The sequence below is a fragment of the Oncorhynchus mykiss genome, chromosome 8 (genome assembly GCF_013265735.2).
Source record: "Oncorhynchus mykiss isolate Arlee chromosome 8, USDA_OmykA_1.1, whole genome shotgun sequence".
NCBI classification, from domain to species: Eukaryota; Metazoa; Chordata; class Actinopteri; order Salmoniformes; family Salmonidae; genus Oncorhynchus; species Oncorhynchus mykiss.
In genome coordinates this window covers 44,045,837-44,069,874 of record NC_048572.1, presented here as the reverse complement: position 1 = coordinate 44,069,874, position 24,038 = coordinate 44,045,837, and the positions used below count along the sequence as shown (strand labels likewise).

Below are 24,038 nucleotides of genomic sequence, written 5' to 3'. Positions count from 1 at the left end.
CCCGCATTGGAAAGCCATTTGGATAATGAATTTATGGTCATTTGTAATACTGCTCTCAAGATAATTTGTGTAATTGGTAAATATGTTTCTTAGCCATATTTGTAATTTGGACCACTGTGAAGAGGGAGAGGGCATTGCTTTTAACTAAGGATATGCTGCTTTAAGTCTATTTTCCTATGACCATAGGGGTTAAATAATTTTTCTTTGTGGAGTTTTTTTCAATTTAGTGATTTTAATTTGATTAGGTTAGTTGAAATTTTGTTTTACATTTTTTTTTCAGTTTTGTTTTACATTACTCTCATACGGAGAGAGGTGTGTAAAACATGGGGGAGGATTCAGTTTTTTGAGGGTTTGAATTGAAGTTATACAACTTAAGTGATATGTGAAGGAGTGTATTGTTGAGTGTATAGTTGTGTTTGTTTTGTTCTATTCCCGAGGTCTAACTTCTTGATCCTTGGCTCTACGATGGAGTTGACAGTGAGATGGGGAGTATAAACCAATTTGAAAGAATAGTTTCAATAGAATGTTTTGATATTCTCTGTGAAATATGTTTAGATATGTGTATTAAGAATAATTGGTAAAAGTAATAATTTATCATGTAGTTAATGAACTGAACAAAACTGTTGTTCTGATCTGTTCTTTCGAGGTTATCATGAAAAGTGACATCAGACTGTATCTTAATGCATGGGAAGAGATAATTGGACCGAATAGTCTGTGTACCCCATCTAACTGGCTGAAGAAGAGTGACAAAGGCGTTGAAGGAGGCTTTCCAAACCACTTCTACCGAGAGAAAAGAACCAAGGCAGAAATTGGTGTACAGTATCAGATCTAAGCTATCAACTGCTTTTCTTTCATGTTTCTCTCATACTGTGAGAGTCCACTTGGAGTGATCATGGAGAAAGATCTGTTCTAACATTTTCTTATGATGCTGGTATATTGGTTGACGAATGGACAAGACATGAGTGGTAAAGATGAGACATTGAAATTGGGACATTATCATGGGCCGTCCACTTTGAACTGTATAAAGCTATCTGAAGAAGAACGAAAGAGACGCCAGAAGATTCAGTGCCTGAGAGGGGGGGTTGGTCAACTGTGCCATTAAAGTGTTTATACTTTTGTGGTATCAGGTTGATTGAAGAGGTCTACACCATGTAAATTGTAGTAATTTAGATCAAGAATGCATTGAGATACTGATCTATATTATAATCATGATTAAAAAAGTTAATAGTAGAATTATGGGATAATTATACTGAACGTAAATCGCTATTCTAAATATTGGTTGGATAAATAGTTGGGTTGTTACTTATGATTTGGAATATGAATGATTTCACTGACCTATTCTCTATTCCTGAGTATATTTCTGAGCATGAGGACTTAGAGGGATGTCTGTCCTATATGTTGTGAGGAGGCCTGTGTTTAGATACTGGTTCTCATGTAACTTAAGGAGCATTTATATGTTATGTTTTTATTTTCCTCAAATGGATTATTCTGTGTTATTAAACATGTGCAAGTTGGTCTTGTAGAATAAAGGTTGTAAACTTAGTTTCAGAAGGGAGAAAGCTTACATATAAGCTAAGGTATTTGACATTGAGGTCCTTTTAAATATTGAGTATGTAATTAATATTCTGATTCTTTAGAAGGGACAATATCCCTGAGAGGGGAATGTTGGAGAATAATCAGAATTAGTTGGTAACATAGGTAAGATGTTTTATATTCATCATATGTTTGTAAGTTACTTCTCATCAGAATGTGTTTGTATAATACTGTGGCGGGGTTGCAGTATCTGTTCTATGTCAAGACTAAGTTACTTGGGCCGGAGAGAGGGGAGAGGTCAAGCGTGTATCTCTTGGCTCCACAATGTCTGTGTGCCAGTCAATGTGTCTCTGTGATCTTGTCAAGATAGGATGGATTTGATATATGGCTGTTGATATGGAGGATTGGTTTATGGTTCTAAGTTTGAGAAAATAACATAGTTTAGGAGACAAAGCTGAACGATGAATTATGCCGATGCTGTCTGACTATGTGTGTCTTTGCTATAAAGGATCTCAGTTGCAATGTGTAAGGGACTCTCAGAGAATTCATTGATAAACACTGAATTGATCTGAGAGTCACAGGGTCGTGATAGAGCTCATATAATTAAAGATGGACTTTGTGATAACTAACTCTGACTTGTGTGTGGTTTGCTCTCATGATTTGGTAAATACAGAAAATTTCCACGACAGACGCTAGAGACGATTTTGTGAGAAGACTGATTTTCTGGATGTTTCATGGTCTGACAAACACTGCTCTTGCTCTGTCACCTTTCACCACAAATGTGGAAGTGTTACATAGATATCTCCAACTCAAACTGACAGATTTCTATGTGGATTTTATTAACACTAATTTGATTTCCGCAGGGACGTAGACATCGACCTTAGGGTGTTAAAGGGCTACAGCCAGCAGAACAGGATTTAAACCAGCAACCCTTGCAGTTATGCAAGCACATCACCTGAGGCATTAAGGCTGATCTTTTGGCAGAGGCCAAATTAAAGGTTACAATAGCACTGCCAATATTTTAAGTTGAATGTGGTACAAATCACTTTATAGTGGGAGCACCAATTCTAAGACTATGAATTACAGTAGGCTGTTTGAGAAGGTTTGAATCCTAAGCAAACTGCATACACATTGTTTGAAGTACAATAGACCAACATAGCTACTGTAGTAGGTCAAAGCTGTTAGCTGAAAAACCTTGGTAGAGCATGGATGGAGTAGGCATTGTGGTGCTCATGTGAATTTCCTTTCTTTTTCGGCGTCAGACCAATGTCTACTTCTCACTTAAAACTTTGTTTAAAATTAACAATCATTTTCATTTTGTATTAATGTCTTTAATCTGTTCTATCTATTCAATCTGTAGATAAATAAACCTTTGAGTCTAAAATTTGGCAAGTCTTAAAGACTGTCTGGATGCTGTATGTCTGGTCGAGAAGATGTCATATAACCAGATTACAACCAGATAATGCCATTTTGTTTCATTCCAATAATTTTTTTTTATCTGGCCAGATTACACTTTTCTGGTTGTTAAAAAGACGTTAGCAAAACTTCCTCGGACTAGGGCGTCATAAAAAACAGCATAATGACGTAATTGAAAACAGTTTTACCCACTGGATTGACATCTACAAAGAAACTACATTTTCCATTTTAAACCAAAAAGAAAATAATTTTTTGGGGAAAAACACTAAAAACTTCAATGTTACATTTGTGAGGGGGACATTTTTTTCACTTTTGTTCATATTTCTTCAAGTGATTCACATCACTGTGATTTATTTGCCAATCTGCTCTCAGTAATATAATAAGACATTACACTATTTTTTCACTTATCGTTAAAGTTGACCTACATCATGCTACACTTGTCATTACATTCTGTGAAAATGTAATGATATTGTCACTGTTTTCTCATTTTACATACTATGTAGATTATATATTTATGGTATTATTCTAGCTGTTTTCAGATATTGTACTATTTATATAGTGATTTGTCATAAGTCTAAGTACATACAATATTATTATGATTTTTTTAAATTATGGAATCAGAATTTGTGATGCAATCTTGCTAGATAACCGTTTATTCTAATCTAGACGTGGCATGTGCAAATTCACTTTAAGCCTATCTGCCAAATGATCTGTAACTTATAATGCAATAATTGGTTCTTACCATGCCTCATCACAGAACTTACTTGAGTTGTCCTGAATGTGTCATTACAAGTTTTTTAAAGATGCAAAAACTACTGTATGCCAAATAAATCTGTGGTGTGTCAAAGAGGAAGAGTTTTCTCTCATTTAAGGATAGTAGTGAATTAATGACTGATTTTATGTTTGAATGTATTTCTGATAGGAACTAAAACAACCTTTCAAAAACTGCACAGCATGAAAGAAGAAGGGGCATCCCTATATTGTCTATTGACAAAAAGGAAGCAGAAGTCTTTTGTCTCTGGCTTGTCATTATTTTCCCAACTCACACATACATTAGTAAGCAAGTACTAAAGAATGAGACAGGAGACTTTTGTTAAAAATATTCAGGTCAACTGTCTGTAAATTGTGCATCATCATGCAAACCATGCAAAAAAAATTAAATGTATTTATATAAAAAAATAAGTATTACAAAAAATGACAGTATTTATAAGTACCATTCAAAATTGTTTTCTTTTTCCTGAAACCTGAACATTGTAGGCTCTACGACAAAAAGAATGCATGCGGTACATGCAGTGCGGTTTGCTTTGCAGCGATAAAGGTTTGGGTGTATATATTTATATTAATGCTATATACTTTTTCATCTTAGCTTTATGTATGTTGTGATGCGTGCGCTGTACTGTACAAAGTCTGTTAACTATACAAACGCTGTCTTTTCTTTTCGTGTGTGTACGTAGTCTTGAGACCGTGGCTTTCTCTGGGCTTTCTCTGGGCCAATAAGTGTAGGGTGTAAACCAAAATGAGTCAGGTTTTAGTGTCAATTAAATCTGGATTGAATTGGGGTCTATGGGGATAAATTCTATCCAAACTGACTTGGGTGTAGAGACATGGATTTCACCCAAAATAATTGACATGTGCCGATTGAACTTGCACATGGCGTTGAGTTCAGTGATGTCCGTTTAACCCAAAGACGACTGGCTTTTAGAGGCATGGGCTTAGGGGCTTAAGGTTGTCGATTTGACTCAAACTAAATAAGGGTTGGTGAGGAGGTGTAAAATTAAGGAATAAAAATGGTGAGCGATTCAGGGCGGTGTGTTCCATACAGAATCAGGGAAGCCCTCTCCTGTGGATGACTTGGGGAGTTGCCCCCCACCCCCGCTGGGCGTGAAGGGTTCCGTGTCTGTGTCCGTCTCCCCCTCTGCCAGGTAACGGCTGTCCCGCAACCTTCCCGACCCCCCTGCTGTCCCCAGTGTGGGGTCCTCCCTATCCTCGCGCTCCCCCGATATACTGAACCCGCTGGGTGAGCGCTCCAGCTCCTCGTGGTTCACAGAAAGCATGGATAGCGGCGAAGTGTCCGTCACTGCTCTCTGCCCCATGGTCCGGCCCAACCCCAGCGTGAGGTGCTCCGTGTAGGGACTTTGTGGCCCATGCCCATCCCGTCCAGCCATCTGGGTGTCCAGGAGTGAGCTGATGGGGAGTACATTGGGCCGCTCTGTGAAGGTAGGGATCGGGGCTAGGTGGTGGCCAGGTGGGACTTGATGGTCAGCAGGGATGTAGCCACCCCCAGGCAGCCCCATTCCCCCAACTCCTTCCGCCCCTCCAGCTGCAGCACTGGGCTCCCTGCGGCAGCTGTAGTAAGGCATCACTTTGCTCACAGGCACCTGGTAGGACATTTGGGGGCATGTCTCGGTGTAGTTGAAGAAGACCCGGCGGATCTCAGTGTAGCCACAGCCCTCCTTGCCGTCAGAGCCTGTGTTGCCTGTCACATGGTCAAGGGGCTCCGTGGTCATGTGGGCGGCGCCGGCCGAGTCCACCTGAAGGTGCTCAGTGTGCTGGATGTGCATGTCCACCAGAAAGTCCAGCTTCTTCTCCATGTCCTCCACCTGAGACCACACAACAGTTACTCACCTACATACTGGAACTACTACAATCCTACACTCTTTTTTTCCTAAAAGTTCCAAAAGGGTTCTACTGAGGGATAGGGTTCTACAAAGGTCCATTTTCATCTGAAGACCCCTTTCTTGGAGACGAGGGTTACTTGTAGGGCAACAGGTTCTACCTCAAATCTTTTTCATTCTAATAACTATTTTTGGAAGAAGGGCTTCTTTGATGATTTTTTGGAAGGATATAGAAGGGTTCTACATATACATATTGTTTTCTCTTTTAAATAGTGACTGAGCATTAGTGCCTTAGCATCAGGAGTTTGAGTAATCTGATATGTTTAAGATAGGTGTGAGAACGTTTTAAAAACTATACCTATATGGGACTTTTTGTGCATGCCGCTGGTATTCCCTTAATCATTTTACATATACAGTACTGACAAAGTGATATGATTTATGTCTTTCAAATTAGTATTTTATTGTGCAGAGAGTAGAGGAATTGACGGGAGTATGAGTCAACCAGCAGTGTGTTGTATGGTACATAGCAAATTGGCTAAATTTGACATTGTGTTGATTTTTCCATCTAACATTTCTAATGTTGATTCAGAAGTTAAATGAATTTAACACAGTGGTGTAAAATAATCCGAGTGTTGGTGTTAGAGATTCTCCGGTACTTTTGTATACTTTTTAGCCAGTAGTTTTGAAAGTAGTGCTCACGAGCCAAAAATTGCATACTACATCACACGTACCATTGCCTTCTCTTTCGCTCTGCTGTGTGTGCATCTTGCTAGCTGTCACTCAAATGGCAAGTGGCTGAACCTCATTGGCTGGAACTCGCATTGCTATTAGGCTGGCCCACGTGGAGGGAAAATTTAAGGGAAAATGGTGCTGTAGAGCTTCCAGTAAACAGTCACTTTTAAACTAGGGATAGCTCATGCTCATAGATCACGCATGTATGAACTACACATTGACACATCCAGCCAAAAGCGTGAGGTTTAAAAATGTTTTACTAGTCACCAAAGTTCCAGAGCATGTCTTTAATATCCAGAGTTGAGTGTGATTTTTACTATTTGCAGAGTAAAACTCTCAAACAATCGCCCATCACTATCGTATTGCTCTATTGTAGATTGATTGCCAGAATTGTTTGTTTCAAAATCTGTGTTTTCGCATGTACATTGAGTGGTTGATTAATCTTATGATACAATAAATAAATAAATACTCTAAACTAATCAAATCTCTTAATAGTTGGACTTACTGCACCTGCTACTGAGATGGTTGTTTCAGTTTAGATGAGTTAGGTAGTCTCATTACTCAATCCTCTCTACCCCCCCAGCAGTTATTCTGAATGCAGGTTGCAGGTGAATAAAAGTTCCAAATGTTGGATATCCTCACTCAGGCTGGATTATTATAGGAATAACATATAACTTCGCCAGCATAATGTGACTTGCAGGCCTGATATGGCCTGTAAACCAGGAGTTTCCTCACACAACTGTGTTAGGGTACAACAAAGGCCATCAAAGAAAGGCCTTATGATATGTTATAGATTGTAAAAATGAGTTTAATTTTAAAGGCTAATAAGGCCGTTGGAACCCTACATGGAGGGTTCAAGGAAGAACTCTTCAAAGATGAAAGGTTTATTGGTAGAACCCTTCTTAGAGGATTCTATGAAAAACAATCTACCTAGCTAATAGCACCAAAAGGGTGTGGATGCGGAACACCAAAATGATGTGGAACACCAAAATGTTCCATATGCACAAAAAGCTTATTTATCTCATTGTGTGCACAAATTTGTTTACATCCCTTAGCATTTCTCTTTTGCCAAGATAATCCATCCACCTGACAGGTGTGGCATATCAAGAACCTTGTGCTGAGGACAAAAGGCCACTAAAATGTGCAGTTTTGTCACATGCCACAGATGTCTCAAGTTTTGAGAAAGTGTACAATTGGCATGCCGACTGCAGGAATGTCCACCAGTGCTGTTGCCAGATAATTTAATATTATTTTCTCTATTTCTCTACCATCAGTTTCATCAGCTGTCCAGATGGTTAAGACCAGCCACCCGGACAGCTGATGAAACTGAGGAGTATTTTGGTTTGCAATAAAGCCATTTTGCGGGGTAAAACTCATTTTGATTGGCTGGGCCTGGCTCCCTAGTGAGTGAGTCTGGCTCCCCAGGGGATGGGCCTATGCCCTCCCAGGTCCACCTATGGCTGCGTCCCTGACAATCATGTAAAATACATAGATTAGGGCCTAATGAATTTATTTCAATTGTTATTTTATTGTATTCATTTGTTTATTTTTTTTATTTTTTAACTTTAGTTTATTCGGTAAATATTTTCTTAACTCTATTTTCTTAAAACTGCATTGTTTTTGTAAGTAAACATTTCACGGTAAGGTTGTACCTGTTGTGTTCGGGGAATGTGACAAATAACATTTTATTTGATTTTATATTCTTATATGAACTATAACTCAGTAAAAAAATTGAAATAGTTTAATGTTGTGTTTAGATTTTTGTTCAGTATAAATGGATTATTGTCTACCTGCCTCTCAATTTCCCTACCTATCTGCAATCTAATGTCCCAAAAATCTACATTTCCTAACCTTCTCCTTCCATTCCATCCTTCCATTCCAAACTACTTCTCTGATAGAGTTCAGTATGTCAAATCAGAGGGCCTGTTGTCCGGGCCTCTGGCAGTCTCTACGGGGGTGCCACAGGGTTCAATTCTTGGGCCGACTTTCTTCTCTGTATACATCAATGATGTCGCTCTTGCTGCTGTTGAGTCTCTCTCTGTCTCTCTCTCTGATCCACCTCTACGCAGACGACACCATTCTGTATACTTCTGGCCCTTCTGTGGACACTGTGTTAACAACACTCCAGACAAGCTTCAATGCCATTCAACTCTCCTTCCGTGGCCTCCAACTGCTCTTAAAAACAATTAAAACCAAATGCATGCTCTTCAACCGATCGCTGCCTGCACCTGCCCGCTCGTCCAGTATCCCTACTCTGGACGGTTCTGACTTGTGTGGACAACTACAAATACCTAGGTGTCTGGTTAGACTGTAAACTCTCCTTCCAGACTCACATCAAACATCTCCAATCCAAAGTTAAATCTAGAATTGGCTTCCTATTTCGCAACAAAGCATCCTTCACTCATGCTGCCAAACATACCCTCGTAAAACTGACCATCCTACCGATCCTCGACTTCGGCAATGTCATTTACAAAATAGCCTCCAATACCCTACTCAATAAATTGGATGCAGTCTATCACAGTGCCATCCGTTTTGTCACCAAAGCCCCATATACTACCCACCATTGCGATCTGTATGCTCTCGTTGGCTGGCCCTGGATTTATACTCGTTGCCAAATCCACTGGCTCCAGGTCATCTACAAGACCCTGCTAGGTAAAGTCCCCCCTTATCTCAGCTCGCTGGTCACCATAGCAGCACCCACCCGTAGCACGCGCTCCAGCAGCTATATCTCTCTGGTCACTCCCAAAACCAATTCCTCCTTTGGCCGCCTCTCCATCCAGTTCTCTGCTGCCAATGACTGGAACGAACTACAAAAATCTCTGAAACTGGAAACACTTATCTCCCTCACTAGCTTAAAGCACCAGCTGTCAGAGCAGCTCACAGATTACTGCACCTGTACATAGCCCATCTATAATTTATCCCAAACAACTCCCTCTTCCCCTACTGTATTTATTTTGCACCCCATTATTTCTATTTCTACTTCGCACATTCTTCCACTGCAAATTTACCATTCCAGTGTTTTACTTGCTATTTACTTGCTATTTGTATTTACTTCGCCACCATGGCCTTTTTTGCCTTTACCTCCCTTATCTCACCTCATTTGCTCACATTGCTCACACTTTTTCTTCTTTGGACTTATATGGCGATTGGCAACTAACTTTCATAAAAGGTGTATTACCACCACCGACCTCCGATCGTCTTACAGTCACACACGTGGGTATAACCAAATGAGGAGATGGGAGAGGAAGGACTTGCAGCTTGATCAGCGTCACAAATAGAACTGACTTCTGTTGTAGCCCTTAAGGACAACAGATTCATGAGATAGAGTCTTTAAAGATGTGTTATGAATGACCGAATGCGTTTCAGTTCAAACTAACTATTACAGGACTAGAGGTGGACCGATTAATTGGGGCAGATTTCAAGTTTTCATAACAATCGGTAATCGGCATTTTTGGATGCTGATATTATTTGGTTGATGATATTACTAGGTTAACTAGCTTGTCCTGCGTTGCATATAATCAATGCAGTGGCTGTTAATTTATCATCGAATCACAGACTACTTCGCCAAACGGGGGATGATTTAACAAAAGCACATTTTTAGGCACGAATGTACCTAACCATAAACATCAATGTCTTCTCCCTTATCTCACCTCATTTGCTCACATCGTATATAGACTTATTTTTTATATAGACTTATTTTTCTACGGTATTATTGACTGTATGTTTGTTTTACTCCATGTGTAAACCTGTGTCGCTGTATGTGTCGAACTGCTTTGCTTTATCTTGGCCAGGTTGCAATTGTAAATGAGAACTTGTTCTCAACTTGCCTACCTGTTAAAATAAAGGTGAAATAAATCAAATAAAAATGTATTTGGAATTGTGTTACATGAGGCCACTTTTGAGGTCTGAAAACATCTGAGAAACTTTGATTTTGGAGTGTATTATCCCCTTACATGTTGTTCTAAAATTATTGCAAGAATGTTTCAGATGAAATGCATGTTCACTCATTAGATGGATCTCCAATTGAAAGTGTTCCCTCATATAAAGCATTTGGATTGATATGGATTTGACATTTAAAAAAACATATAGATGAGCTGGTTAAGAAGATAAGATTTAAAGTTGGCTTCTAATACAGAAACAGATCCTGCCTTTCTCTAAGCAGTAGGAAGCAGATTATTCAGTAAACCTTTTTATCCGTTCCTGATTATGATGATATTATTTATCAAAGTGCAGATGCTACTACTCTTAAACCTTTGGATGCCATCTAACATTGTGCACTTCGTTTCATTACAGGTGACAGTTCTGATACTCATCACTGCATCCTGCATCAAAAGGTTGGCTGGACTTCACTAAAAACCCATAGATCTCTACATTACTCCCTTTTTATTTACAAGGTTCTACTTCATAAACTTCCGTCTTACCTAACTGTGCTGTTGAAGTATAGACACCTGAGTTGCCTAACCTGTTCACATAATTGGTTAACTCTTGAGGTTCCTAGGGTCTCCACCGAGCTAGGTAAATCTGCTTTTAGTTTAAAGTCCCGTATTGCTAGAACAATACTCTAAATACATTTAATCAACGTTCTGGTGCCGTTCGGGCAGTTTAGAGTATTGATTGGGGACTTATTTGTGGAGGAATGTAACTGTTTTTGCAGGTGATTTATGATGTTTTACTTGTGTTTCCCATGACAGTGTTTTAAAAAAAATGCGTATGCATATTTTTGATATAATATGTATATGTGTTGTATTGTGCTGGGCACATCTGAAAAACAGACATAGGTCTCAGGAGCACAACTAGAGAAAAAGGATGGAACATGGACTGATAAGGCATTTTCTGTACCTGTCTCTCCACTCTGACAAATCTACCCATCATGCTTTGGTCTTGGTCAGCATCTGGAATGGATGCTTTGGCTAGATAGGACTCATGCCTGCAACACATTTAGGGATTAATACAGTTTGATCAGAGCAATGCAGTACAAGACGCAAGCACCACACATTAGTATAAATAATGCAAGCTTGTATGACGGTGGGGCAATGTTTTGACAGAAAATGACTTTGCAGTCAGACCTTGGTGACTGTTGAGTTGGAAAGGCAAATGGGTTCTGTTTGTTTTGACTCTTCTTATGTTTCGGGGTCAGAGGGGCACCAGGGGCGAGGATCATGTCTATTCTGAAAAGAAAAAAAACAAGAACAGATAACATTAGTATGAACAGATATTGTGATATGGTTTCAACACAAAGAATCATGGGCTCAAATGTTCTCCGCATAAATAGCACAAATGCTAAGTGCAACGAAAGGATTAGTTAAACTTCCCTTTTTTACATAGAAGTTCATGGCGGAAAGTCAGTTTAGATGTATATGCCTGAGGTTGAGAGGCCTCGCCTTTGGATACAAGTCAGATAATTAATTGAAATGCAGTTCTTGAATTATAAATATTGTCTAAATATTGACTAGGAATTGTGAAATAATTTTTATTAATTTGCTATTTTGTCTGGATTAAAATGCAATTGAAGAAAAACAGACCACAGCATCTCACAATTACACAGCATGCACTGAATTGGTGCCCTGTTTACTTAAAGCATGTAAACTTTCACCACCTTGGATCTCATGAACATTATAAACATCAAATTGAAATTTGTCAAATGCGCCGTACACAACGGGTGTAGACCTTACTGTGAAATGCTTAGTTACAAGCCAACAATGCAGTTCAAGAAATAGAGTTAAGGAAATATTTACTAAATAAACTAAAGTAAAAAAATATATATATATGAAACAGCAAGTAGCAGCAGTGGAAAAAACAAAAGTCCGGGTGGCCATTTGATTAATTGTTCAGCAGTCTTATGGCTTGGGGGTAGAAGCTGCTAAGGAGCCTTTTGGTCCTAGACTTGGAGCTCCGGTACTGCTTGCCGTGAGGTAGCAGAGAGAACAGTCTATGACTTGGGTGACTGGAGTCTTTGACAATTTTTTGGGCTTTCCTGTAATGTAGATGCTGGGAGTCGAGAAGCAGGTGCAGGTGGTAGGTTTAATATAACGAGTAACATAAACTCAGCAAAAAAAAGAAACTGCCCTTTTTCAGGACCCTGTCTTTCAAAGATAATTCGTAAAACTCCAAAATAACTTCACAGATCTTCATTGTAAAGGGTTTAAACACTGTTTCCCATGCGTGTTCAATGAACTATAAACAATTAATGAACATGCACCTGTGGAATGGTCGTTAAGACACTAACAGCTTACAGACGGTAGACAATTAAGGTCACAGTTATGAAAACTTAGCACACTAAAGAGGCCTTTCCACTGACTCTGAAAAACACCAAAAGAAATATGCCCAGGGTCCCTGCTTATCTGCGTGAACGTGCCTTAGGCATGCTGCAAGGAGGCATGAGGACTGCAGATGTGGCCAGGGCAATAAATTGCAATGTACGGACTGTGAGACGCCTAAGACAGCTTTACAGGGAGACAGGATAGACAGCTGTTCATCATCACTAGCACATTAGAGGCTGCTGCCTATATACATAGACTTGAAATCACTGGCCACTTTAATAAATTAAACACTAGTCACTTTAATAATGTTTACATATTTTGCATTACTCATTTCATATGTATATACTGTATTCTATTCTATTGTATCTTAGTTTATGCCGCTCTGACATTGCTCCTCCATGTATTTATATATTCTTGATTACATTACTTTACTTAGATTTGTGTGTATTGGGTATACGTTGTGAAACCTTTAGATATTACTTGTTAGATATTACTGCACTGTCAGAGCTAGAAACACAAGCATTTCGCTACACCTGCGATAACATCTGCTAAACACGTGCATGTGACCAATACAATTTGATGTGATATGTACAAAATAAGTTACAAACAATACAAAAAAACTAACAAAATAGCACAGTTGGTTAGGAGCCCGTAAAACGGCAGCCATCCCCTCTGGCGCCATTATATCACTTTGAATAAGATTCTAACTTTGAACAACTCTTAGGGTAACATATACCCATTGTTTTTGAGTCATTGATGGACAGCAATATTCAAACCTTGTTTCTCATTTTAAAGCAGATTTAATTCAGGACTGAGACCATTCAGGACCATTCAGGAACACTCAACACCTTTTGGAAAGCCATTCTGTTGTGTCTTTTAGATTTAAATTTAAAACAGCAAACTGTGAAGTATGTGCAAGGGGTGTCTAGACTTTCACTAGGCACTGTAAATCAAATGCTTTGGGCAATACAATTTACGGTGCTGTTCAATGTCGACTCGGTTCATTTCAGTCAACTCAAAATGTAACCCCAACTCTGCTTACCTTGTCTGGAGGTATTTGATTCTACAGAGCATGTCTAGGTGGCCGGCAGAGTACTGCTCGATCACATCCTTGACATCATAAGGTCTCAATGTCTCCTTAAACTTCTTCTTGTTCAAGAGGAACTTCATGATCCTGTAGAATAGAGTATAACTGAATTACTTAATTTTTCCCAGAGGGAACTTCATTCATCCTGTGAGACAGCGTCCAAAATTGGGTTAGGTGCAGCTTGTCTTTTGACAAATCAGAACAAGTAAAAAGGTACCATAAATACCATACAAACTGGATGAAGTGAATTACCTCCTCAAATGTTTAAGGCAATTAGAACCAGATAAATTGTGAGGAAAACAAATAATTAACTTAGTCCAATCAGAACATGTGAAATGGTTAACAATATTTTATAAGGACACCTGTCAATCAAAATCAAAGGCAGGCCTCAAAAACCACAATAAAGAACACAACCTAGTTAGTGCAGTAGCTTTGTGTTTGAAAAAAACTCATTCTAACCTGCTTTGTAGTAGAGAGCCGGGACAAAAGTAACATGGGTGAAAGTAACGCCCATTTTCTCAGATAAAACAGAAGCTAAAATGAAATAATGAAGTCAGCACGTTCCTAATGTGGAGGACGACCTCCTTGCAAAAAGACAGCCCAATCAGACCATGTTTTGCTGAGTTATCAACAAAAAGTGATTTTGAGAGAAATAAACCCGGAAGTGTTTTTCGGTTGTAGAGTTGTGTTTAGTTGTTTAAGGTTCCAAACATCTCAACTAGTGACTAAATGACAGCATAGGTTTCAAGTATCATGCTAGTTGGAATTTTAGCCTAGGAGAAGTTACAGGAGAGATGGGTGGGATGAAAGTAACATGATAATCTGGAATAAAATAAAATAAACTATTAAGCACAGTCCATTGTCTCATCTAGTTCATATTCCTTTTATAATGTTAGCAAAATATCAACAAGTAACTGAATGTTTGAAAATTATATATGACATTCGAATTATACCTTAATCAATTGACTTGATGGATCATCTCACATAAGCTTTTATCGAGAGGTCAATTACCTTATGTCAAGACATGGACATGTGATAAGAATGATGAGTTTGCTGTTTGTGAAGAGAATTAAGACATTTATTCTATCAAGACACGAGGAGCGCGCATGACAAGGACAGCTGGAGCGCAGCTGATTGGTTGGGCTAAGCATTAATAGTCATTGAAAATGGTGCACTTCTCGCCAGCAGTTATTTCAGATCCAAGGCTGTGTTAATCCCGCCCTGCCGGCAGGTACAAAAGTATTGCTGAGGTAGTTCTGTTCTTGGTCAATTTAATTTAAACTCAATGACCCTAGAAATTAAATGACAGATGCTAATGGTAGTGGACACACAGTTGAAGTCGGAAGTTTACATACACTTAGGTTGGAGTCATTAAAACTCATTTTTCAACCACTCCACAAATGTCTTGTTAATACACTATAGTTTAGGACATCTACTTTGTGCATGACACAAGTCATTTTCCAACAATTGTTTAACTACAGATTATTTCACTTATAATTCACTGTATCACAATACATACACTAAGTTGAAGACTGCGCCTTTAAACAGCTTGGAAAATTCCAGAAAATGAAGTCATGGCTTTAGAAGCTTCTGATAGGCTAATTGACATCATTTGAGTCAATCGGAGTTGTACCTGTGGATGTATTTCAAGGCCTACAGTCGTGGCCAAAAGTTTTGGGAATGACACAAATATTAATTTTCACAAAGTCTGCTGCCTCAGTTTGTATGATGGCAATTTGCATATAATCCAGAATGTTATGAAGAGTGATTAGATGAATTGCAATTAATTGCAAAGTCCCTCTTTGCCATGCAAATGAACTGAATCCCCAAAAAACATTTCCACTGCATTTGAGCCCTGCCACAAAAGGACCAGCTGACATCATGCCAGTGATTCTCTCATTAACACAGGTTCAGTGAGTGTTGACGAGGACAAGGCTGGAGATCACTCTGTCATGCTGATTGAGTTTAAATAACAGACTGGAAGCTTCAAAAGGAGGGTGATGCTTGGAATCATTGTTCTTCCTCGGTCAACATGGTTACCTGCAAGGAAACACGTGCCGTCATCATTGCTTTGCACAAAAAGGGCTTCACAGGCAAGGATATTACTGCCAGTAAGATTGCACCTAAATCAACCATTTATCGGATCATCAAGTACTTCAAGGAGAGCAGTTCAATTGTTGTGAAGAAGGCTTCAGGACTCCCAAGAAAGTCCAGCAAGCACCAGGAACGTCTCCTAAAGTTGATTCAGCTGCGGGATCGGGGCACCACCACTACAGAGCTTGCTCAGGAATGGCAGCATGCAGGTGTGAGTGCATCTGCACGCACAGTGAGGCAAAGACTTTTAGAGGATGGCCTGGTGTCAAGAAGGGCAGCAAAGAAGCCATTTCTCTCCAGGAAAAACATCAGGGACAGACTGATTATCTGTAAAAGGTACAGGGATTGGACTGCTGAGGACTGGGGTAAAGTCATATTCTCTGATGAATCCCCTTTCCGATTGTTTGGGGCATCCGGAAAAAAGCTTGTCCAGAGAAGACAAGGTGAGCGCTACCATCAGTCCTTTGTCATGCCAACAGTAAAGCATCCTGAGACCATTCATGTGTGGGGTTGCTTCTCAGCCAAGGGAGTGGGCTCACTCACAATTTTGCCTAAGAACACAGCCATGAATAAAGAATGGTACCAACACATCCTCCGAGAGCAACTTCTCCCAACCATCCAGGAACAATTTGGTGACGAACACCAGCATGATGGAGCACCTTGCCATAAGGCAAAAGTGATAACTATGTGGCTCGGGGAACAAAACATTGATATTTTGGGTCCATGGCCTGGAAACTCCCCAGACCTTAATCCAATTGAGAACTTGTGGTCAATCCTCAAACAAAACAAACAAACAAAACCCCACAAATTCTGACAAACTCCAAGCACTGATTATGCAAGAATGGCCTGCCATCAGTCAGGATGTGGCCCAGAAGTAATTTGACAGCAGGCCAGGGCGGATTGCAGAGGTCTTGAAAAAGAAAGCTCAACACTGCAAATATTGACTCTCTGCATCAACTTAATGTAATTGTCAATAAAAGCCTTTGACACTTATGAAATGCTTGTAATTATACTTCAGTGTTCCATAGTAACATCTGACAAAAATATCTAAAGACACTGAAACAGCAAACTTTGTGAAAATTAATATTTGTGTCATTCTCAAAACTTTTGGCAATGACTGTACCTTCAAACTCAGTGCCACTTTGCTTGACATCATAGGAAAATCGAAAGAAATCAGCCAAGACCAAAGTTGTAGACCTCCACAAGTCTGGTTCATCCTTGTGAGAAATTTCCAAATGCCTGAAGGTACCACGTTCATCTGTACAAACAATAGTATGGAAGTATAAACTCCATGGGACCACGTAGCCATCATACCACTCAGGACAGAGACGCGTTCTGTCTCCTAGAGATTAACATACTTTGGTGCGAAAAGTGCAAATCAATCCCAGAACAACAGCAAAGGACCTTGTGAAGATGCTGGAGGAAACGGGTACAAAATTATCTATATCCACAGTAAAATGAGTCCTATATCAACATAACCTGAAAGGCCTCTCAGCAAGGAAGAAGCCACTTCTTCAAAACCAGCATAAAAAAAGCCAGACTACGGTTTGCAACCTCACATGTGGACAAAGATTGTACTTTTTCGAGAAATGTCCTCTGGTCTGATGAAACAAAAATAGGACTGTTTGACAATAATGACCATTGTTATGTTTGGAGGAAAATGGGGGAGGCTTGCAAGCCGAAGAACACCATCCCAACCGTGAAGCACGGGGGTGGCAGCATCATGTTATGGGTTTGCTTTGCTGCAGGAGGGACTGGTGCACTTCACAAAATAGATGGCATCATGAGTCAGGAAATTATGTGGATATATTGAACATCTCAAGACATCAGGAAGACATCAGGAAGTTAAAGCTTGGTCGCAAATGGGTCTTCCAAATGGACAATGACCCCAAGCATACTACCAAAGTTGTGGCAAAATTGCTTAAGGACAACAAAGTCAAGGTATTGGACTGGCCATCACAAAGCCCTGACCTCAAATCCTATAGAAAACGTGAGGGCAGAACTGGAGGCCTCCAAACCTGACTCAGTTACACCAGCTCTGTCAGGAAGAATGGGCCAAAATTCACCCAACTTGTTGTGGGAAGCTTGTGGAAGGCTACCCGAAACTTTTGACCCAAGTTAAACAATTTAAAGGCAATGCGACCAAATACTAATTGAGTGTATGTAAACTTCTGCCCACTGTGAATGTGATGAAAGAAATAAAAGCTGAAATAAATCATTCTCTCTACTATTATTCTGACATTTCACATTCTTAAAATAAAGTGGTGATCCTAACTGACTTAAAACAGGACATTTTTACTAGGATTAAATGTCAGGAATTGTGAAAATCTGAGTTTAAATGTATTTGGCTAAGGTGTATGTAAACTTCCAACTTCAACTGTATATACGTTGTTGGTCATAAAATATGGTCTCTCTAGCTCTATTGATCTGAGTAATTTGGAAAGCGATCCAGTTTCTGGAGCAATTCAGTTTCTAGTGACTTGAATTCAACACCTTTCCCATAGTTTTATGGCGCACACTCTCACTTTAAAAAAAATGAAACCCAACAGAACTTGCCATTCCACCCTATTCACCCACAGATAATGGTGTGGAAGGAAACAGACCAGTGGTGGCATGTCCATTAGGGCATCCCGTGCGGTTAAGCTCTTGTGATTGGTAAAAAAAAAAAAGTTAATAATTTTACACTTTACAAGCACATGTCACTGTCATGTTTGTTATGGGGAAGGGATATAACGTTAAAACTAAAGAGAAACAGGTTATGAGGCACTTTCCAGCACAGATGCAGTTATTACATACACACTACAGTCACTGTTTCCAGGTAACAACCATGTGCTGGCTGGGATGTCAGGAAAGGATTGGGGAAGAAACAACATGGTAACTACTAATGGTAATTACTAACTAATTACCTAGTAAATACATAGTTATTACCATCTGATTACCCAGTTATAACCGAGCTGGAATGTAGAGGTACCACAATAAGGCCAGGTTTAAAACAAACTCATGATGATCTCATGAATTCAGTCCTTGTATCCCTAGCTCTGTCTATGAATATAAAAGAGGTTAAAATTCTCAGGTCCCATTCCTCCGTTCATAGAGAGCCAAGTGGTTGGATTTAAAGTATGTAATATGCATGTAAGTTCAATCTCTTCCATAGATTTTTAGCTAGCTGTGGCTAAACATAGCTCAAGTTGTAGTGGCTGTTAATAATCATGGATTACAGTTTCTACTGGCCAAAGATTTCTTTCAGGGTGTCGAACCATCTAACATTAAATTGTTGAATACGGAACTTCCCCTTTAAACTTCTATTACCTGACTGCCCTGATGACCAGCTTTAGCGTGGGGATCATCTCCTCCAGGAGGATGTCTGCAGGAAAGCCCCGCTCCTCGGGGTCCTGCAGGGCTCCAGCATCTGTGGGAACAAAGACTGTCCCTACTTACAAACTACATGTTATAAAGGCTTTATATAGAATATATAAACTCTTCATAAGCACTACATAGATGTTTCACAAATCTTCTATAAGCCTATGTCATACCTTACCCAGTTCCTTGGGTAAAACAAAATAGATCATAACGCCAGATTACCATATACTGCAACAACAGATGATTTTACTGAATTACTTCAGATGGTCACAGTTGTGTTGATAGGCAGCAGGGTTGGTGTCAATTTAATTTCAATTCAGGAAGTAAACTTAAATTATAATTGAGGAAATGTAGATTGGAATTGGCTGAATTTGTTATACCATCAGAGCTCTGACGCATGGTGTAGGCCTTCATCCGGAAGGCTGTGCGAAACCGCTCCCGGTTACTGAAGCCGCCGGGTTTGGGTTCCTTGGAAGGACTCTCTTCAATGTCCGGGTTCCCCGGCATCAGCACCCTGCCCCTCACTACTGTCGACTGTCGCGAATTAGGCATGCGACAACGCTCCAGCAAACTCAGCTTTTGACTGAGACGAGAGAGAGGGGAGAGGAAAGTATTTTTCCTATGAGTGACTTGAATTTATTAAATTACATAGATGATAATAACAGTAATGACAATATGGTAATAAACACTTAAACAAGGCAGGCAATCAGCTACTGTGAATCAATTTCTCCAAAATAGAAGTAAATTCAGGATCTTCTTTGTGGACACGCATGATGATACCACTGCCTAGACAGACAACCCAATAATTTGGTTTCTATTTTGTTAGGGCTGTCTGCCTTGGACTGGGGACGGATTCACAGTCTGCTGCCTAAACGTAACAGTGCTTCAGTACTGAGGTATGAACGAAGACTCAAAGACTGCAGTAGGAGAAACACATTGAACGGGCCAGTAAGAAACAAGAGATCACCTCTCCTTTTTGCTTATTGCCCGTTAGTTGTGGATCGGGGCACTTTTGTTTCTCATATGACCGAAAACTGATTTGATATCCACCTGATCTTTTAAATGACATGGGAACACTATCTCTCCTCCATCTCTCTCTTCCCCTCACTCTCTTGTCTGTCTCTCTCCCCCTCCCTGTCTCAGACTTGGCAGAGGTGCCAGGGCTGGCCTTTGGGGTGGCTGCCAAGGAACATTTAGGGGCAATCCTGAGTGGTGAACATGGATTTGTAACGCGGGGGGCGGCAAGCCAGGGCATTGGAGCAGAACGTATCCTCTTCTAGTCTTGTAATGAGTGCCTATCGGGACAACAAAAAAATCTAAAAGCATTGGATTGGTGGAGGCCTGGGATACAGTGAATTTCTACCATATTTTTTTATAGCAGTAATTTCCTTTGAAGTGAACAAGTGCACAATGTGGGAGGAAGCAGAGGTAATTGGGATATAGCCAATGTTTAGAAAAGTGGTTGTTCAGAGACTCTGGGTTCGCGCCCAGGCTCTGTCGTAACCGGCCGCGACCGGGAGGTCCGTGGGGCGACGCACAATTGGCATAGCGTCGTCCAGGTTAGGGAGGGCTTGGCCGGCTGGCTTCCGGGTTGGATGGCGCTGTGTTAAGAAGCAGTGCGGCTTGGTTGGGTTGTGTATCGGAGGACGCATGACTTTCAACCTTTGTCTCCCCGGAGCCCGTACGGGAGTTGTAGCGATGAGACAAGATAGTAGCTACTAACAATTGGATACCACGAAATTGGGGAGAAAAAGGGTGGGAAAAAAGGGGAAAAAATAAGAAAAAAATAGAAATGAAGTGGTTGTTGTCAAAATAACATCCCATTAATTGTAGGGTAGTGAATATCCATGAATGAAAAGGACTTTTGAAAGGTGGTAGTACAGTAGGAACATAAGAGGGCCTTGGGCCTTCTTGTCTTTCCAAGGACAATGTATTTCAACTCTCCTCCTCAAGTAACCCCACACAACGCAAGTAAACCGGATTCAACTTCTCAACTAATCATCAAGGCCTTGATTGATGATCATGTGGGGCTAAAACACTCAAGGAGTTGATAAACACTGGCATAGGACATGCTACAGTGAACGTCAACCTGGGACCGATTATACCTTGTTCGAACATGCACCTTTAAACTGATCTTGACCACATTCTGATTGTGTTCAAATTTTTAAGCCCTGTTTATAACTGGTGCTAACATGCACACTTTGTCTTGATCTGGTCTGCATTTTTAGACAGGTTAGACAATTCTTATTTTTTTTATTATTATTATTTTTTAACCCTTATTTAACTAGGCAAGTCAGTTAAGAACAAATTCTTATTTACATTAATGGCCTACCCTGGCCAAACCCGGACGACGCTGGGCCAATTGTGAGCCGTCCTATGGGACTCCCAATCACGGCCGATCTCCCTGACCACCTCCAAAGGTAGGCATTGTGTCTGGATATTAATCAAGTGTAAACAGATCTGGATGGTCAAACCACTTAAATAATCCTTATAATAGCTTCTAAAATCATTGACAGGTAGCACCATTGACTTATGCCATCATTAATTGTCTTAAAATAAATACATCATATTATTTGGAAGAATATCAGTCTAATCATTTTCACATTTTAATACAATGTGTAGACCCAAAAATCTTTAAAAGACACATTGTGATCAGATCTTCCTGACCACCTCTGTAGGTATTCAGGCACGCATTGTCTTGATCTCTTACAGGTGTAGACGGATCTGTACAGTACAACCATTTAAATCGTAATTATCCTGTCCTCCAAAATCATTGACAGGGGACACTACTGACTTATGGCTAGGGCTGTTGCGGTGACGATATTATCGCCACACCGGCGGTCACGAGTCATGAAGGCAGTCAAATTCCATGTGAGTAATGACATTTTAGTCACAGCAATTAGGCTTCTCCAAGCTCTGATGCTGCTGATGGTTTTAGTAGCCTTCCAAACTTGCTAACTGCCTGGTACTCAGCACTTTTGTACCTCTAATCACTCTGACACTAATGCAAATGTATTCAAAAATGTAATCAAAGACTTCATGAGAGACCATGAGCTCATGTTGCACCACATTTCTATAGGCTATGCAATTGCGCAAGAAAACAGTGATGGTCTCTATTAAAAAGAAGTTCCCATTAGCTTTCTATAGGCTAGGCCTACTTGATTTATTCTTATATACATCATATATATAGATATATCATTCTTAAGTGATAAGCTAATATTGTCACCCATCAGACTATTCTTGATTTAATCTTGTCTTTACATATACTAAATAATATATGTGCGAAATTTGTTTAGATTTAGAATGGACCATTATCATGTATCGGTCTTGAAACATGGGTAGGGGGAAAAAATACATGTCATGTATTGGTACATTTTCATGCCAGCCAGGTAGGCTATACTCCTGTTGTAAAGAGAAGCAATATACTTAATATTAGGAAAGTTGAGAAATAAATATTGTAGGCCTAGCCTATAGAAAGCTGATGGGTTCCTCCTCTTTTTAATAGAGGCCATCAAAACCCTTTTCTCACGCAATTGCATAGCCTATAGAAATGTTGCGCAACATGATCTCTTGAAGTATTTGATTCGATTTTAGATGACATTTGCATTGATGTAAGAGTGATTAGAGGGACAATAGAGTGCTGAGTACCAGGCAGTTAGCAAGTTGGGAAGGCTACTAATGACCATCAGCAGCATCAGAGCTTGGAGAAGCCTAATTACCGTGACTAAACCGTCATTACTCGTGACCGCTGGTGTTGCGGTAATACAGTCATCGTAACAGCCCAAGCCCTGTATTAATGTCCTATGGTGCAATAAAAATAAAATGTACGAATGTCAAGACCTCACATAATTATCCCACTCTCCTAATGATCTAACAGTCATTATAATTGAAAAGTAACTAATGGACTAGCTAATAGATTTCTAAAAATAAATGTGTCTAATTTGAGAGGTTTCTTCATTAAAGAAGAAGATGTGTATGAGAGAAAGTCATAGAACACATATTTATTATGGCCATTAGCCACTACTGAGTTGGCAGATCGATATGAGTTGTGAATTAATCGAGGAAGTTATTTGAAGAAGGGGTATTTGGGAAACACTTTAGTCTGAAAATGCCATGAGAGATTGTTATACTAGTGACTTTCCATGTTCGTGACTATACATGATCTATCAGTATAAGAGATCAGTCATTGGTGACCTACCTTGCTATGCCCTCCAAATTATCCTTCCTTTGGACACAGAAAGAAAATATGTTTACATTTCAGATCATATAGGATCACGTTACAAGAGGAAGCTAAGGTAGAGTCTTAGCAATACAACTATATTAATAATGCCGTTAGGCTCTATGAGGCAGTTAACATGAGATTAGATGCTTATTCAGTCATCAATTAGCTATTACGACAACTGTTATTTCTAATGACAATATTATATAAAGTCCTATAACAGACATTTCACTTAATGTATATTTTGACCAAGAAAAAAAATCAGTGAGGGAATAGACAGTTAAAATAGGACCAAATGATATCTGTGTTACCTCACAGATTGTTATCCTGTTTGGTTGCAGGAATCCAGTTTTCCATGGAAACCAATGTCTCCAACTCAGGGTAATGTAAATCATGCAAACTAAAAAACAAAACAAATCAAGTTGAACAAATCATATGGTGAGGATACAAATGCACAAATGAATTGATAAATCATGAAGAAACTCACACTGTACATGTTGGGTTGACAACATGAATGCAACACTTGATCAAACAAAAACACATTGTAGCATGTGATAGAGAAATGGTGAGAGTTTCACATGCATATGTAGGATCTTCATTTGATCCCCCTGTTACAGGAGAACTGTATGCAGGAAATGTCAAACTTGTAGTGTATTTGAGGTTTAAGGTTTGTAATTTCCACTTTGAAATGCCAAACTTGATTTTCAAAATGTATCAACCCC

At 39.6% G+C, this 24,038-nt stretch overlaps 1 protein-coding gene across 2 annotated transcripts in view; it reads right to left on the bottom strand.

The window, feature by feature from the left end:
- Positions 1–2,782: 2,782 nt before the first annotated feature.
- Positions 2,783–24,038, bottom strand: part of kcnq3 (potassium voltage-gated channel, KQT-like subfamily, member 3) — a 153,974-nt gene continuing 132,718 nt past the window's right edge. Inside the window, exons 10-16 of one of the 2 annotated variants that reach the window (XM_021612598.2) lie at positions 23,296–23,322; positions 19,478–19,680; positions 19,047–19,161; positions 13,599–13,730; positions 11,363–11,464; positions 11,136–11,223; positions 2,783–5,549 (exon numbers count right to left, since the gene is read on the bottom strand). In XM_021612598.2, coding sequence (XP_021468273.1) covers positions 4,749–5,549; positions 11,136–11,223; positions 11,363–11,464; positions 13,599–13,730; positions 19,047–19,161; positions 19,478–19,680; positions 23,296–23,322 — 1,468 coding nt within the window. In that variant the 3' untranslated portion in view covers positions 2,783–4,748. The remainder of the gene's footprint in view (positions 5,550–11,135; positions 11,224–11,362; positions 11,465–13,598; positions 13,731–19,046; positions 19,162–19,477; positions 19,681–23,295; positions 23,323–24,038) is intronic. The other variant, XM_021612599.2, reaches the window with a different exon arrangement.